The sequence below is a fragment of the Thamnophis elegans genome, chromosome 11 (genome assembly GCF_009769535.1).
Source record: "Thamnophis elegans isolate rThaEle1 chromosome 11, rThaEle1.pri, whole genome shotgun sequence".
NCBI lineage: Eukaryota > Metazoa > Chordata > Lepidosauria > Squamata > Colubridae > Thamnophis > Thamnophis elegans.
Genome location: NC_045551.1, coordinates 45025585 through 45044286, shown reverse-complemented (window position 1 = coordinate 45044286; position 18702 = coordinate 45025585). Strand labels below are relative to the sequence as shown.

Here is an 18702-nt window from a genome sequence, read left to right as displayed (position 1 = left end):
CGAATTCCATCTGCCGGCTAGTGTCGACTGGCGACTACCCGGAGGAGAGCCTTCTCTGTGGCTGCTCCGACCCTCTGGAACGATCTCCCCGTGGAGATTCGTACCCTCACCACCCTCCAGGCCTTCCACAAAGCCCTTAAAACCTGGCTGTTCTGACAGGCCTGGGGCTAAAGAACTGTTGCCCCCGTCTCGAATTGGTATGACTGCTGTGTGTTTTTAATTATGTATTGTTTTGTGTTGTTTTTAATTTTTTGTTTGTATCCCCCTTCCCTGGTTGAGTTGTGAGCCGCCCTGAGTCCCCTTCGGGGGGAAAGGGCGGCATATAAATAAAATCATCATCAACAACAACAACAACAACAAACAATTGTAGGTGTATCTATGTGTAAATGTCTATTTTAAACATGCATCCATATAAATATAGTTTTTTAAAGTTCTGTACCAAATCCAAATGGAAACCATTATTGGAAAACAATAAATGATTTCCTTAGCATGTTGTTCATACTTAGGCTCAACAACAATTCTTTGTTTCTTCCCAAGTAATCTAGGATTCGTAAACTAAGAATTTTGATTTCTTAAAAGGAGCGACATGCAAACATCTAGTAACAAATTATTCCTACCTAATTTTTTTTTAGTTAGCGCGAAGAACGAAATAAGAGTTTCTAATCCATAATATGACAGAATGAATCAGTACCAAATGATGACTAAATGAAGAAAAAAAGACGGGGATAATGTAACGTAAATTGGCTGCCATGTACATGCCTAATCTAGTAAAGTCAAATCTGTAATGGCCTTGTTTCTGTGTTTATTTCCATAATTTAAACAACAGGGATCTGGACGAATGTCATAATCTTTAATCTTGTCAAGCAGATTGCAGCATGATTTTCCTGCTTTTCTTTTTTTTAGGACATTTCACAGTTTTATATAAACAAAGCTAATTTCAGTATGCTGAAAAGGAAACAAAGTTCTAGGGTAGAAGCCCAGCCTGTAACAGATTTTGGTCCTGATGAATCCTTATCAGACAACGCGGATATCCTGTGGGTTAACAAACCAGTAAGTATGAAATACTGCCTTAACTTTCTTACCTTTGTATGTAATTAAGTGTTGTTAAGTTCCATTGATGTTGCTGCAATCAATGCAAATTATGTACTTAAATTTCTCTCAATAGGTAAACAAATGTATGTGCTTACATATCTGTTATTTGAATTCAGTGGATTTTGAAAAGATACTTTGTTATTGGGAATATCTAAATAACAGTTTCTAATTCATAATATGACCGAATGAATCAATAGTAAATGATGACTAAATGAAGAAAGAGATGTATAATGCAGTTGCATTAATACACACACACACACACACACACACACACACACTCATACATTTACAGGGGTGGGCTGCTGTGGGTTTGCACGGGAGAACATCTAGCTAAGAATCTGCCCCGTCCACCCTGCCCCGCCCCTCCCAGGAGTCCTCACATGGCCCTTTTGGGATGCCAGGTAAGTACAGCCCACACAGAGGCTCGGGAGGGTGCAAAACAGGCCTTCCGGAAGTTCCGGAGTACCTCCACACCCTCGGGGAGGCCATTTTCACCCTATCGGAGGAAGGAAAGCCTCCAGAGCCAAGGGAGGGTGAAAACGCCTAGTCAACTGCAGGAGGTTGACTAGGCCAAACCCATATGGCCATGCCCACCCAGCAACCAGGCAGAGAACCCATTGCTAAAATTTTTGAAGCCCACAACTGCATACATACTGTGTATGTATGTATATATTATCTTACAGAATCTTAAATATATATACACACATTCATATGTGATATATGATATCAGTTTCTTCTCTTAGAACTGCTGTTTATCTAAGGAAATTAATATATAAAAAGAATTGAAGAAGAAGAGTTAGGGATTGAAAAGACCCACTTTAAGCCTTATCTTTGCACACCTCTGAACAAGGCCTTCGTAAATTTTACTATTTACTATTTATTTTATTTTATTTTTTAATCCCTTTCCTTTTTTAATACTTTGCATAAATCCAGTCTAACATGACAAAAGTATTCTGTCAAATTTAAAAAAATAATCTGAAAACAATTCTGAGTTCTGAGGAGTATTGAAGCATTCTATTAAAACAGAAGTGGAACAGAAGTGTCACATTCCGTTAAGAAAAGGGAAAATCAAGTATACAAGCTCATAATGAAATTCACTACTGACAATAATGAAGCCAACAGGAAACATGGAAATATTCTAGCTCCATGCTACATACACCATATTTAAAAGGGCTGTTTTAAAAAGAATATCAAATAATACAACTGTTCAAAAAGAGGAAAAACACAATTAAATTGTTAAAAAAAACATGTGCATTTTTATTGGAGGACCCAAAATTTCCTGCTTGGACTGAGAACCATGAGGACTGGACAAGCAGGTAGCAATTTCAAAACTTTAAACAAATGAAAAATGGAATGAAATCCTGATTGTCCTAAACCACTGCAATGCAAATTATTCTAAATTTTGTGGAGAGGGAAAGGGGAAACTGTCTCATTTACATGGTACCAGAGGTGGTATTCAGCTGGTTCGGACCGGTTTGGGTGAACCGGTAGCGGAAATTTTGAGTATTTTGGAGAACCAGCAAATACCACCTCTGGTTGGCCTCTCGCCCCCATCATTCCCTGTTCTATATTACCTTGTTTTTTAGCTCAGCTGATTCGCATGGCAGAGCTGAAGACGAGCTCTTCCAGTTAGCTGACATCAAGGGTGGACTATACATGAATAGTGCTAAAGGACCAATGAGCAAGAGTAATTGTTTTAATTCCTATTACAGCATATGATATAATAGTAGATGTTTTTAGCAGTAGAAGCATTCAATACCTAAACATTTTTTTTTGCATTCAGTATGTTATTTTAAACTGTTAGATGTGAAACAACATTAAAAAGTATATGTAGTTATACGAGTTGATAAAAACTTTATTGCTGTTTTGTATTCCTCAGTGGGTGCATTCTTTACTGCGCATCTGTGCCATTATCAGTGTCATTTCGGTGTGCATGAATACCCCAAAGACCTTTGAGCATTATCCTCCCCTGCAGTATGTGACATTTGCTCTTGATACATTGCTGATGTTTCTCTACACGGCAGAGATGATAGCAAAAATGCACATCCGTGGCATAGTCAAGGTAAGTCATTTTCAATTTTTTTTAACAGAAACAAAAAAAAAGAGACATGTATATCTTTTATAGTCAGGTTCTGGGCTCATTAACTGAAGTAAACTTTGCTGTGCTCTAAATAAAATCTATAGGGATGCGGTGGTTCATTGGCTAAGACACTGAACTTGTCGATCCGAAGGTCAGCAATTCGGTGGTTCAAATCCCTAGGGCCGCGTAAAGGAGTGAGCTCCTGTTACTTGTCCCAGCTTCTGCAAACCCAGCAGTTTGAAAGCTTGTAAAAATATGAACCACTTTTGGTGGTAAGATAACAAGACGTCTTCTGACAGCGTTGGCTCTTTGGCTTTGAAACAGAGCACTGCCCCCTAGAGTCGGGAACAACTAGCACATATGTTCGAGGGGAACCTTTACCTTTAAATGAAATCTCCAAATCATGTTATGTTCCTCTTCTGAAGCTGTCTATTACATATAATACTCATTGTTTGTAAAATTAGCCTTCGGGACCATCTTATTGATTATGTTTACTTTTTTTTCCTCAAAAGACATTTCTTTCATTGCATTGTTTAACCTTTTTTTTACCATGAAGGAGCCTGTATGTGTGTGAAAGGGTACATGAGCATCAACTGTGATCTTGCAAATGGCCAGGCTTTTCATCTCCCAATTCTTCCTCACCGAATCCAAAACTAAAATTTAGCATGGGCTGTTGGAGATCTTGAATATCAAGATGCCATTTTTGTGCTTTAGCTACTTGGTAACCAATAGCTGAGCATAATAGTTGGTGCTTTTCTGCTGTAATTCTAGATAGGCCCTAAATTGGGTGCCTTATTCCTCTACCTCACATTCTGCTGAGTCTGTCCCTGAACAAACTTTCTTTTGTGTTTTCGTACACTCAGTGATATTCCACTCTACGCTGTTCTGGTCAGCTTTTTGTGAACAAATATTCATGTCTGTTTAAAACAAAAACAAAAAGACCCCCTTCAGTAGCTTGAAAGGAAGCTATGCAATGAGGAGGTCAGTTTCTTTAAAAAATAAACAAATAAATGCATTGAAACTCTTAATAAGTTTTGCAGCCAGCATGGCAGCTGACATCCTTTCTTAGAAACTCTTGTGATTTTAAATGCTGACAAACCAGCAATTTTGTGTTCCAACCTCTTTTTCTCATCGCATTACCATGTAGTGACAATGGCAGCCTTGAGCTAGGGGCCAATCAGAAAGACCCACCAGTAACAGTAGGGGCCATCGCTTGAATCACAAAGTAACGATACGTTATAGTTTTTGAGATGGCATTTGCTGAGCTAAAATGGATTTCCCTGTTAAGGATAAAATGGCAGTGGTACAAATCTAGATTGTAAATGCCCTACCTGTTATTTGATAGGGCAGGTGAGGTGGGTGTGTTCTTCTTGTGCCAGAGCTGGGACTGCGTGAGAATTTGGAAGACCTCCATAACAGATGTCTTCAGATGCTCTTTTGCATTATCTGTAATTGTAAAGATACGGCTACATAGTTGATTATAGCTGATGACATTGGAATCAATATAAGCCTTGAAAAGTTTTAGATATTGCTGTGGAAGTTATAGAAGCCTTGTTAGACTTTAACATGGATAAATACTATTTTTTTTCTTTATCAAACATCTGTGTGCCTCAGATAAAGAAAATCTCTACCGCAAATTTTGCATCAGTAAAAGGTTGATATTCTAGCCCAGTGATGGCGAACATTTTCGGCACTGAGTGCCGGAAAGGGAGTGCACGCGCATGTGCTTGTCTAAGACATGACCTGGAAGTAGAGATGTCCAGGGGACTTGCGCGCACCGGAAAATGAACTTCTGGTTTCCGGTGTATGCATGCGTGCCGGCCAGCAAGTCTTCCAATTACTGGGTGCATGCATGTGCAACGATCAGCTGGGTGGCGAGCATGCTCACGCTGTAAAATGGAAGACGAGCTCTTCCAGTTAGCAATAGCAGTTAGCAGTTAGACTTATATACTACTTCATAGGGCTTGCAGCCCTCTCTAAGCGGTTCACAGAATCAGCATATTGCCCCCAACAATCCGGGTCCTCATTTTACCCACCTCGGAAGGATGGAAGGCTGAGTCAACCTTGAGCCGATGAGATTTGAACAGCTGAACTGCTGAACTGCAGTCAGCTGAAGTAACCTGCAGTGCTGCACTCTAAGCACTGCACCACCTCGGTTTGTGGCACTGCTGCACACACAAAGTTGATTGAAACCCAGAAGAGAAATGGGCAGCGGCGCACAAGCCAGACAACATGGCTCACTTCGGGCATGCGTGCCATAGGTTGGCCATCGCGGTTCTAGCTTATGTAAATTATACAAATTTCAGCCATATTTTTTTCCTGAATGAGATGATACTTCTAGTCCTCTTGGGGTGGAATTGCATAAGTTGCGAGTGGTATGAAAATACATTGCAATTGTGATTATCCTATTTAATGAATTCATTGTGATTCAGTCAAGTGAATTCGTTGCTTAGTATTTGAAGTATGTTCTGAACCAACCATAAGGTTTGTGTAACCTCCTTTTTTAACATGACTTTCTTTTTCTTTTTGCTATTGCTGCTGTCACAAAACATTATTGATTTATATCTTGATGCATTGGATTTTTTACACAATTGCTGTCGTAGGTTCTCAGCTGTACCAAAAAGTAAAACATAACTATGTCAGTTGGCTTAATCAAGATTACATAGCTATGAATTAGGCCTATCCTATTCTTATCCCATCACAATAAATTCAAACGCAGAAGTAGGCTTCTAGGCAGACAAATGATGTAAATGTTAATGTGCATCTAAATCTATTGCTTGGTTGTGGCCTTCCATAAAGTAGGATGCATATTGAAGCCTTTAGCTATGTACCACTTGGCATGCCAAGCAATAATTCAGCTTTCAGATAAAACTGGATATAGCTATACATTAGCACAAAAGGGCAATGGGATAAAAATCTCAAGTATCTGGATATTGCTTCTTGTTATAAACATCAGCATGCTTTTGTGGATCTCAAATCAGATGACTTTATAACAGTAACTTTTAACAGTCAGAGCTGTAGTATTTTGGGGTTCCAGAAGGAGTTTCCCACCTCTTACAGATGAAAGAAAAATGTGAAGCTGGGCCTTTATCTATGTTTCCTTATGTTTTCATTATGAATATTGGTGCTATTATGCAAAAGAACTATGTTGCAATTTGTCAGAGTTTTGGCAGAATGACTATTAATATGAGATAAACCCAGGAGCAAAACACAGCACACAGCACACAGAGCCTTAACACAATTAACAGTGGTTTATATATACAGAAATATACAAACATATACATGATAGATAAAAATCCCTTACCACACAGCTTAGACCCAAAGGAGCAGGGGTGGGTTCCCGCTTCTGTTACTGCTGGTTCGCTCAGGGACATGCTTCAGGGGGCGCACGCTTGATGCACGCTATGCACGCATGTGCAGTAGTTAAAAAGTAGATTTTACGCATGCTCAGAAGCAAAAAAACAAGATGGTGCTGCCTATGGTGTCGCCAATAGAACCGGTTCAGGGTGTGTGGCTGGCCAAGTTACTACCAGTCGGCCGAAGCGGTCCAAACCAATAAGAACCCTCCTGCAAAGGAGAGAATGAAATACATGATGAGAGAGAGAAACACCCTCTAATAGCCATCTATATAGAGGCTTGTGTGGACCTCCCATCTGAGTCTTAAAGAGGCTATGCCTGTATTGCTCAATCATCCTCATTTTATCAGCCTTGCCTTACATTGCATCAGCTTACTGATTACAGCTTACAACCTTTCATCAGCTGGCAGCTATTAAATCCTCAGTACCTGACACAATTAAAAATTATAAATTCAGTGGATAGTATTTTTGTTTCTTTTTCTACTATTTGCTATATTTCTTATTATATCTTTCATATAAAGACATACATGGGAGAAGAGAATGTATATGTTTTATGAGTGTAACGTACTGAAATACAGTAGTTGTGAGTCATTTTTTTTTAAAAAAAATAGAGCAAACTAGAGATAAAGAAAAGCTTTTATAGGTGGGAGCTTCACTGCTAAGAACAAGCAACTCATTTTAACCCATAACATAACTAAAACTATGGGGGAAAATAACTTGGCTTTTTGAGCCCTTTGCATTGCCAAGTTCTTCCCAGCAATATAAAATAAATGAAGAGGCTCACTTAACTTATTGATGGGCATTTAATAATTATAATAAAAATTAAACCAAGCCTTTCACAAAATCTATTGTGGAATTAAAATGAGTAAAAGCTTACATATAAACACTTCACTTTTATTTTTAAGGAGATCCATTTGAGTTTGTCCTTGGACTACCATTGAAAATAGCTCAGCAACATTTGTACATTACATGTATAAATAGGTTTATATTGTCTTCTTTTATATTGTACCTCCAGAGAATTCTTAGAGTGGGTGTCTCCAAAGTGTGTGCGCGTGCGCGTATGTACACACACACACACACACTATATATATATATATATATATGTGTGTGTGTGTGTGTGTGTGTGTATGTGTGTGTATGTGTGTGTGTGTGTGTGTGTTTTATTTGTGCTGATAAATAAATAAAGGGAGACTAGTATAGATCTATTTCAAGCTATTTAGCTCTCATCAGCTAGCCATACCCTTACTGGGATTCGAACCTGTGCTGTATTGCATCTTAGGCAAATGTCTTAGCCATTATGCCACAGGTCTCCTCCTTATCTAGCTGATGAGAGCTAAATACCTTGAAATAGATCTATACTAGTCTCCCTTTATTTATTTATCAGGACAAATAAAACACAAATATAAAAAAGCAACAGTAAAAATATTGGGTTTCTGTCGTGATGGACTCTTGTGATGAGCCGATTGACAGATGATGGAAGCAGTTAGCTTCCTCCCATAATTGTGGCTTACCAGGGGTTGTGACACTATATATATATATATATATATATATGTATGTATGTATGTATGTATGTATGTATATATATATATATATATATATATATATATATATATATATATATATATATATATATATATATATATATATATATATTGCTCAGGGTTAACATAGCTTCTTTTCTCCCATGTGCAATTTCTTGTTTCCCTTTTACTTGTTTTTCACTCACATCTCTTCCTCCCACATGTTAGATATGTAAGATTTTTTTTCCCCCTGTTCTGGTTTTTTCCTTCCCATACTGAATAAACTGGCTAAAATGTATTCAGAATTCAGCTAAGGAATTTGTTTTAAAAGGAAAAGGATCCAGCATGGTCGCAGTTGCCCCAGCTAGGATGGTTCATGATTGGAATTGCAGTCCAACATCTCCAGAAGGTGCCAAGGGGGAAGGATTGTGATTTGGTATACAGGTTGTGCAATTCGGTATACAGGGATGCAGTCGCTCAGTGGCTAAGACGCTGAACTTGTCGATCAGAAGGTTGGCAGTTCAGCAGTTTGAATCCCTAGGGCTGGGTAACGGAGTAAGCTCCCATTATTTGTCCCAGCTTCTGCCAACCTAGCAGTTCGAAATCAAGTAGAAAAATAGGAACCACCTTTGGTGGGAAAGAAACAGTATTCGATGCACCTTCGGCATTTAGTCATGCCGGCCACATGACCATGGAGATATCTTTGGCTTTGAAACGGAGATGAGCACCTCCCCCTAGAGTCAGGAACAACTAGCACATATGTGCAAGGGAAACCTTTATCTTTACTTTTATACAGGGTGAAATGCATAAAATTAAATGAATGAGAAGTGAAAAGGAACAATTGTGGGTTATTTTCAAAGGAGGCAAGGAAAACTTGCAGAGACTGGTGTCTCTGTAATGTAGCTCACATGAACATTTTGAACTTTGGGGCATAAAGAGCCTGGACCTAGCAATAGCAATAGCAGTAGACTTATATACCGCTTCATAGGGCTTTCAGCCCTCTCTAAGCGGTTTACAGAGAGTCAGCATATTGCCCCCAACAATCTGGGTCCTCATTTTACCCACCTCGGAAGGATGGAAGGCTGAGTCAACCCTGAGCCGGTGGGATTTGAACCGCTGAACTGCTGATCTAGCAGTAGCCTGCAGTGCTGCATTTAACCACTGCGCCACCTCGGCTCTAATAAACCAGAGATTAAAAGTTTCTTAAACCTAGACCTGGATCTCTCAGACCTGGGATAAATGAAGAAGCCAGTCATGAGATGGAAGTGAGATGATTGGGGTGAGACCATTTAATGGAGGGGGATAGATTTTTAACTGTGCATATGGGAGAAGATGTAACATCTGGGGAACAAAGCATTCCCATTTCTATTGTTAAAGGTCCCCAACTCCAACCCTCACCTCCATTTGTAAAATCATCCATTGATATTTGATAGCAAAATGGCAAGATTTCAGCATTCATTTTTCAGATTATTTGAGTTTGAGGGATGCACCTAAAGCCGAAAAGTCATTTTCGTTTGCCTCCTACAGATTTCTTCCCATTTCCACCCTTACATTGAAAGGAGGAAGAATCAACACAACTGTAACACCAAAAACCATTCTTCAGTCAGGTTGCAGTTTCATAAATTCAGGGTTTTGGAGGGAGCTATAGGACACCCTGCTATAGAATGATATGGTTGGTACTTAGCCCTTCATTAATCAAGCCTTTAATATGTGCATTACCATTAGGACTTACTGGTTCCTGGGCTATCCTGCCATCCCTAGGACAGGGGTCTGCAACCCATGGCTCTGGAGCCACATGTGGCTCTTTCATCCCTCTGCTGCAGCTCCCTGTCGCTCAAAATATGCATCACACACAATTTATTGAGGTTTTCAATGCATCTTTTTTTCAGAGTTCAAAATGTTTTTGTTGCATGCAGAAATAAAAAAAATGTTTTCTCTGTAGCAGTTCATTGATTTCATAAATCCAACAATCCGTGTGTGTTTGTGTGTGTGTGTGTGTGTGTGTGTGTGTGTGTGTGTGTATGTATGTATGTATGTATAACACAACTGCCTAATAGGTAATACAGCACAGGTTCAAATCCCAGTAAGGGTATGGTTAGCTGATGAGAGCTAAATAGCTTGAAATAGATCTGTACTAGTCTCCCTTTATTTATTTATCAGCACAAATGCAAATGTGATATATATATCACATAAAGGTTGAAAAAATAATATATACAGTGCTATCTTCATTTTAGATATCAAAAGGGTTTTGTGGCTTCGGGTGTTTTCTTTGCTGTGGGAGAAGGGTCAAAATGGCTCTTTGAGTGTTTAAGGTTGCCCTAGGACCATAAGAACTCAGAGCTTATTTGTAAGTTGGTCTGATTGTCTGGGAGAACTTCATTTGGCTATAGAAAAACTGACAATCTAGTCTAAATGCAGACATACAGAGAGGAAAGGGTAGGGCAGGGTAGAATTCTGTTTTGCTTTGCAGAAAAACCCTGGCAAACACACAGGCCTTTCTTTATGTTTTCAACATCTGTATTGCATTTTCAGATTTAGGCAAGCTGCCTGAGGCTGCCTGAGGATAAAAATGGGGAAGTCGGGGCAGGCAAGAGGGGCAATCCCATGAATACTCCCTCCTTTGCAGGAAAAGAAAACCAAACAAAAAATGCATCCATTTTTATAGGAATCTGTACAGACACTTGAATCCTCTGTGAATTCCAGAAATCACACAGCAAAGGCTAACTGGTAAAGAGTGTTAATAACCTTGGACAGCTTCCATTCCTATAGCTAGTGTTGGCAGTTCTGTTCTGACTCAGATGCCCGACAGCTCTTCCAGTTGAGTCTATTTCCCCTCCCCTTTCCTCTCTGTCTTATTCCAATTCCACTTGCAAAAGTGGCCTCTCCGGAGATTTCCTTTTGCTATTTACTTAATGCTTCCCCCCCATCCCCTCTCCCTCAGCTACATAGGTACTATGGAAGGCCAAGATGTCAAAGACTATATGAAATCATTGCAGAGACTGGCAGGGGGGCGGGGAAATGAAGCAAGCTTAAAATAGCATTAAATCTGGCCATAAGTAGCTACATATTAAGGAATAAAGTGTCCTAAGCACTTCACAACCTGGAAATATTCTCTCTTCCTTTGCTATGCCCAAGGGAAGATTATTCAGTTTAACCATCTGTTAAAAACAAATTCTTTCAGAATAAGAACATACTTTCCCTCCCACTGGCTTATTTGCTTGAAGATGCCAACATGGTTGGTTCAACTGCAGCATTGTTTCTTGTCTATTTCTTTCCATTTAAGAAAAAGAGCGTGATATTTAATAAATAAATAAAAAGGCGTGCATATAAATGGTTGCAGAAAAATACAGTTTGGTCAAATTTGGTTTCCGGAAATGTAAGTTTTCTTCTGCGCTTGTTAAAAAAACTCCTTGTAAATTTGTAAAGGTATAATACAATAGCTGTATATTGTTTGTATTACTGATCCATTAAGCAGGTTAATTAGTTATGTACTTACATACTATATGTAACTTTTTACCAGGTATTAAGAACTCTAAATTGGAATATACACTATAAAAATCAACAGTCCAAAACAAATAGTAATCATAATATAATCTCAGCATAATAATCTAACAAAGACCAACTCTCTCCAAAGTTGTAAGTTTCTGAATTATCAGTCATTCTGTCTTGCTACCGATGAAACTGAGCATGTTTTTTTCCCAACCAAGTGCTCCAATGAAGGTTTCCATCCCAGACTCCCTGGGGTAAATATGAATAATTGAGTCTAATTTGCTATCATCCTTATCCTTATTAGCTCTCAGAATGGTATTTCTTTCGATAGATTGATAGATAGATAGATGATAGATAGATAGATAGATAGATAGATAGATAGATAGATAGATAGATAGATAGATACCATATGTATAACTTATTCTATGGAAAAAATACAGTGGGGGATAAGACACCCCTAATACCATTTGGGGGGTGTATGTCTGTTTGTCTGTGTGTTTTCCAGCATACCTCTGGAACACCTGGGCCACTGAAATGAAAAGGAATGAATTATATCTATAGTGTCAAATCACAGTACTTTTGACAGTGATAGTGTGCATTTTGGATTCAAGTTCTGTTAACATACAGCCTGTTGTGCCTTAAATGGCTTCTACTGTACAGCAAAGTAGAGTTCCCATGGTAATAGTTTCACAGTACTCCACAAGGGGGCTGATTTGACACTATATATATAATTCATTCCTTTTCCTGTCTAATACAGAATTAGGATGAATAAATACTCGGGCAATGCCAGGTTATCAGCTAGTACATTATATTGTTTAAGTACAGTATTAATTAAAGCTATTAACATTCTATTGTGCAGATAATTTGGAACATTGGCAATAGAGAAGAAAGAGAAAAGTATGAATTATAATCCTTAGCAATGGAAGTTTTAAAGTTTAAGGACTTCATTTTCTTTTTTGAATGAGAAGCAAAAGAGCGATTATCACTTTGATTTTGGAAAGTTACAAATGGAGCAAGGGTCCAGATGGATTTGAAATAAGGTTTTTGAGTGAATGATAAAAATCCTTCCCATGGAAAAATGCTTTTATTTTGAATTCTCCTAAAACACACACATCTCGCTAATGGGGCTTTGCTTGTTTGCACAGCCTGGTTGCTGGCATACCGCAGCCCAGTGTAGAGATGAAAGTGGACTTTAGAAGGAGCCCTTCTATTCTACCAACTTTTACTATATTAGACAACACAGCATCAACAGTAGAGTCCTTCAAGTTTTTGAGTTCTATAATCTCCCAGGATGATTGAAATGAACATCTAACATTAGAAGCATCATTAAAAGAAGGCACCCCAAAGAATATTCTTCCTGCGACAACTCAGACTGTTCAGACTGCCCAAGGAATTGCTAATGCAGTTCTACAGAAGAATTATTGAGGCTGTGATTTGTTCTTCTATATTTATCTGGTTTGATACAGCAACCAAACAAGATAAATACAGATTGTCAGCTGTACAGACAGCTACAGATAGTTAGGTCTGGAGAAAAAGGAAAGTACTGCAACCAGACTGCGTTCCATTGAGGACCTCAGGTCAGAAAGAGGGCTGAGAAAATATCTGCAGACCCCTCACATCCTGGACATAAATTGTTTCAGCTCCTACCCTCAGGATACCGCTATAGGGTACTGCTTGCCAAAATAACTAGACACAAAGTTTTTTTTCCCCTTGTGCCATCACTCTGCTGAATACTTAATTTCCACAGTTCTATCTTATGCCTAAGTATATTACCCATGTATTGGCAGTATGGCTATATCACTTTTAATCTTCTCAATCTGTTCCACTACCTTCTGTATTGATGCTGGTATCATTATGATTATTATCTTTGTTATGATTATTATTACTTTGTTGTTTTGGACATACACTGAGCGGGTATGCACCAAAATTAAATTCCTTGTGTGTCAATCACACTTGGTGAATAAAGAATCCTCTCCTGTCCTATGAAAGTAGAATGCCTTCTTATAATTGATCCAAGCTATATTCAAGTTAGTATTCCTTATTATTACTTCCTTAGAATAAATCTCTGCAATTGTCCATAATTCTAAATGCAATGGATCTCTTACTCTGTTATCTGCACTGGACAGGGAACTGCACCCCCCCACACACATACCAGGGGTCATAGAGGTAAATTTCACAATGAATTGACCATCCAACATTGGCACACTTAACCCTGCCAGTATCCCTGGCATCATTCACAGAATGTCCTCACAGAATAAAACTTAGGACAGCTGTAGAATATTATTGTCTTACTGTCTGCCTTTGAAGGACAATGTCTATTTACCTTAATTTATTCTATTTGCTCTCAGCTGGCTGCTTATAGTCCTGGGCTTGACTACTTCAAAAATCCCTAGCTGAATTGTCTAATTAGTTTGATGTGGAGGTGGCTTTGTATTTAGCTGCAAGGGAATTTGGAGTTATTCCTATCAAAAGCTTGAATGGTAATTTCAGAATGATTGACAGCCTCATGCTGTGATGTCTTTCACAGTAAATATGATTTTGATCTTTGTCAAACAACATGCTTAGCCTACAGATCTTAATTTTCTGCTCCTTCTTTCCTATTAATTATTTCAGCACATGCTTTTCCCATTCCTTTTGTCTTCTCTTGTTTTACTAATCCCACATCTCTGCAATGGATTAGAACATTTTTGCTGATTACTGGAGTTATAACAGCATGAGACTCATGTTGTAGGTGTAAAATGCCTGAATTGTGCCAGTTGCAAAAACTCAAGTGTACTCCATAGAAGTGTCTTTATTCAGTAGCTGATATTGTTCCTTTCGTGAACTTTGGAAAAAAAAAATGTGTTTTGTTCTAATCAATTTATGACCTAGTTTAGTTAGGGAGTCTGGTTCCCCCCACCCCCACCCCGATTCATAGTCCTTTGAACAAAGAGAAGTGCTTTTAATATGACCTTCATTTCCCTTTACAGCAGATAAGAAATATTAACCAATTTGTTAGAAAGCAGATAGCTTGTACTATATTGGTGCTTTGAATTACACAAATCTCCATGTGTGTGATGTGCATAGTTATGTTCATATGTACAGCTAGTCCTCAAGGTACAACAGGCCATTTAACAACCCCTCGAAGTTACAACACACACCCACCCCAGCTACAGACAACTCCATTTCAAAGTTACAATCCCTGCAGCACCCAGACATTCACATTTGCAACTGACTGCGGAGATATTACAGTACACCCATCCACCCATTTTCTCTCCATCCTATCTCACCAGTCCCCACAGGCACTGGGCCTGCCTTGCCACCCTACCAGCTTCCACACATTCCTCCGCACTGCCCTCCATCGTTCGCTCACTTACCTTTTGAAGATATCTAGAGCTCAGGATGTAGGGAAGGACGTGTTGGGATGTTGGTGGCCACATGGCACGATCAAGAAGAGCTCTGTTGTGGCCCACCAGTGGCCAGCAGAGCTGATAGCAGATTCAGACAGTGAGGAGGTTGAGGAGGAACATGGGCCAGTCCTGGAGTCTAATGAGGGTTCTGTGTTGGAGGCAGAGAGGGGCCCAGAGCCATATGCCAGTTATCAGTTGTTGTCAGAGTCAGACAAACAGCTGGAGCCTGTTCCCAGTGTGCACATGTGCAGAGTTCCTAGATGAAGGGAACAACTAAAGAGCAGGGGTCAACTTGGGAGTAAGGCCAGATGAATGGCCCTTCCCAGAGGAAATAAAAGAGGAGCAAAATGGGATTGGAGTTTGTAGGAGTTTGCTAATTAGTTCGCTAATCAGTTAGTGATTCTTCGAGACTCCTTGCCAAGTTCTGCAGATATCGGCCTGTCAGCTCTCCAAGCCAGATAAGGTGCGTGACTGTAAATTCTCCTTTGAAAGATTTTTCTGGCTGTGAATGAGCAGAATTCACTGTAAATTAGTAAAAGGGTTTTTTGCCAGGACAAGGAGTTTGTTTCATGCTCTTGGGAAGCCTAGGTCAGAACAAAATCCTGCAGGCTTTGCTTTCCTTGTTATGCTTTAATCCCCACCCCCAGCACCAGCAATGCTAGCTTCACAATAGCACTGGGGAAGTAAAGCACAACAAAGAAAACAAAACTGGCAGGGTTTCTCCTCTTTGATAGTGCCATGTGACCCAGCAGTGGAGCAGCCTTCTTTACTCCAACTTCCTGAGCATTAGATACCTTTGAAAGGTAAATGTGATTGTTACAGGGTGGGGAGATAGGAGACCCATAGGGCTGTAAGGAATCCAAAGGGAAGAAAACAGAGCATGGGATATCTCAGAGGGTGGGGAGAGGCCTTGTCTTGGAGTTTGCAGCAGCAATTACTAAGTACCGGTTCCTAGTACTTAGCAATATCATACCACCTCACATTAGAAGACCACAAGCTCTCATTCAACTATGGTCAAGGATGCTGAATAACAAGGCTCTCCCTATTCACCAATAGCAGTAGACTTATATACCGCTTCATAGGCCTTTCAGGCCTCTCTAAGCGGTTTACAGAGAGTCAGCATATTGCCCCCAACAATCTGGGTCCTCATTTTACCCACCTCGGAAGGATGGAAGGCTGAGTCAACCCTGAGCCGGTGAGATTTGAACCGCTGACCTGCTGATCTAGCAGTAGCCTGCAGTGCTGCTTTTAACCACTGCGCCACCTTGGCTCCTGGACAATGCCCAGCCCATCACAAGATTGAAATGCCTTAAGCCATCTGGGAAAACAGATATTCACTTAACATCTTCCCAGTTTAACCCTGAGAATACCTGACCAGACAAATGGTCCATGATACCTTCTTATGGCCTGACCATTAATGATCCCACTACCAAACCACCTGAGTTTGACCTCCCTTGCTCTGTCTGGACAAAATTTATACTGAAAGAAGTGCCTCTGCCTGTATCAGATTCCCCCTGTTGCAATTGTGGTACTGATATGCAAGCAATTATCATATTATCCAAGATTGTCCAAAACAAGCCTAGATCTGCATGAAACAATGCCAGAGTCAATTGTCTGGATAGCTGAATTGGACATCCAGTTATGAGGCCACTTGTAGAAGTTCTGTATATAATTACGTGAATTGTGTGTATATGTTCACTTCTCTTCTGTCATGTTCACATCATATGCTAAATGGAATGGAATGGAATGGAATGGAATAGAATAGAATAGAATAGAATAGTATATCAGAGTTGGAAGGAACCTTGGAGGTCTTCTAGTCCAATGCTCAGGCTGGAAACTCTACATAAGTACCATTTCAGATAAATGGTTGTCCAATCTCTTCTTAAAAACTTCCAGTGTTGGAGCATTTGCAACTTCTGGAGATTAAGTTGTTCCAATGATTAGTTAGAACAATTTCTGTCAGGAAATTCCTTTTTACTTTTCCTTCTCTTGAATAGTTTCCATCCATTGCTTCTTGTCTTGCCTTCAGGTGTTCTGGAGAATAGGCTGACTCCCTCTTCTTTGTGGGAACCCCTAAGATATTGGAACACTGCTATCATGTCTCCCCTAGTCCTTCTTGTCATTAAACTAGATAGACACAATTCCAGCAATTGTTTTTTGTATGTTTTAGCTTCCAGTCCCCTAATCATCTTTGTTGCTCTTCTTTGCAGTCTTTCTAGAGTATCAACATATTTTTTTATATTGTGGCGACCAAAACTGAATGCAGCATTCCAGGGCATTATAAAGTGATATTAACACTTCATATGATCTTGATTCTATCCCTCTGTTAATGCAGGCTGGGACTGTTGGCTATTTGTGGCAGCTGCAGCCCACTGCTGGCTCATGTTTAAGTGATTGTCCACTAGGACTCCAAGATCCCTCTCACAATTACTACTATTGACCCAGGTGCCGACTATACTATATCTGTGCATTTGGTTTTTCTTGGCTAAATGTAGAACTTTACTTTTTTTCACCATTTAATTTCATTTTGTTAAATAGCATTCAGTGTTGCAAGTCTGTCAAATAACGTATAACATTTACAGCAGTGATGAATATCCACAGGAATTTTGAAAACCTGCTGATTCCACATGGCAGGGGTGGGTTCCTGCCAGTTCTAACCTCTTCTATAGAAGAGGTTCCACAAATCTACAGTGCCGTTTAGAACCGGTTTCAGCTCCCTCCTCCCCGCCCATCCGCACTTCATCAGGATGAAGAGCGAGAGGAGGAATTCTGGGAGTTGAAGCCCACAAGTCTTAAAGTTGTCAAGTTTGAAAACCCCTGGGGGGGGGGTTCTAAAGGGTTGGGGTGCATGGGTCTTGTAACTTGACAGCTTTAAGATTTGCGTGCTTCAAATGCCAGAGTTTCTGAGCCAACATTTTGGTTGCTAAGCAAGAGCGTTGTTAAGTAAGTTTCACCACATTTTACAAGTTGGCCACGCCCACCCAGTCACGTGGCTGGCAAGCCACTCCCACCCAGTCACGTGGCTGACAAGCCACTCCCACAAAGCAGGCTACACCTCCAGAAGAGGTTCTAAAAAAATTTGAAACCCACCACTGCCACATGGGGATACATAGACACACTGGCTAGATTGTGTCGAGTATTATTTGATTGAAGTTGTGAGATCAGGATGTAAAGGTAAAGACAGCTGGCTAGCTAAGGTTTGGATGAGGAAAAATATGGAAGAGCAAGGGAAAGAGAAGGATAGGAAACACGCCAGTTATGTTTAGAAGGATAAGGCAGAACATAAGATATTTGACACTTCCCAGGTGCAAACCACCTTGATTTCTTTTATCAAATGAGCATGGTGACTTTGGAATGAATTTGCTAAGAATAATTGAAATAAAACTGATGAATGATTTGTGACCAGTATTGTTTTCTGCCTTGTACATTCAGAAAATGCATCTTCTGTTCGTGAACTCTGACACCGTCTTCTACCTATTTCTTGAACCTTAAGGGAATTGGGACTTTAAGGGAAATAATAGTTACAAACTATTAATAGTAATAATAATAGTTACAAACTATAATTTTTTTTAAAAAATAAAACGTTACTGGTTGGGTTTTTTTTTTTTTTTGCTATTGTTTAGATTTTCTGTAGCCAATTTTAACTTTTGAATAGGGGGGGCGGAATTGAAGGGAATCTTCTACTACAGCAGGGCATTCCCATTGTTTCCAGTATTAATTCTCAGCAGAACTATTCATTCCTGAAGCCACTTCTATAGTGTGTGCAGTCATTCTTG

At 39.6% G+C, this 18702-nt stretch overlaps 1 protein-coding gene across 3 annotated transcripts in view; it reads left to right on the top strand.

Annotated features, from left to right (window-relative positions):
• Positions 1-942: 942 nt before the first annotated feature.
• NALCN (sodium leak channel, non-selective) overlaps positions 943-18702 on the top strand; it is a 214285-nt gene continuing 196525 nt past the window's right edge. For all 3 annotated transcript variants that reach the window (XM_032226720.1, XM_032226719.1, XM_032226717.1), the window contains exons 1-2: positions 943-1050; positions 2972-3154. In XM_032226720.1, the coding sequence (XP_032082611.1) occupies positions 943-1050; positions 2972-3154 (291 nt within the window). The remainder of the gene's footprint in view (positions 1051-2971; positions 3155-18702) is intronic.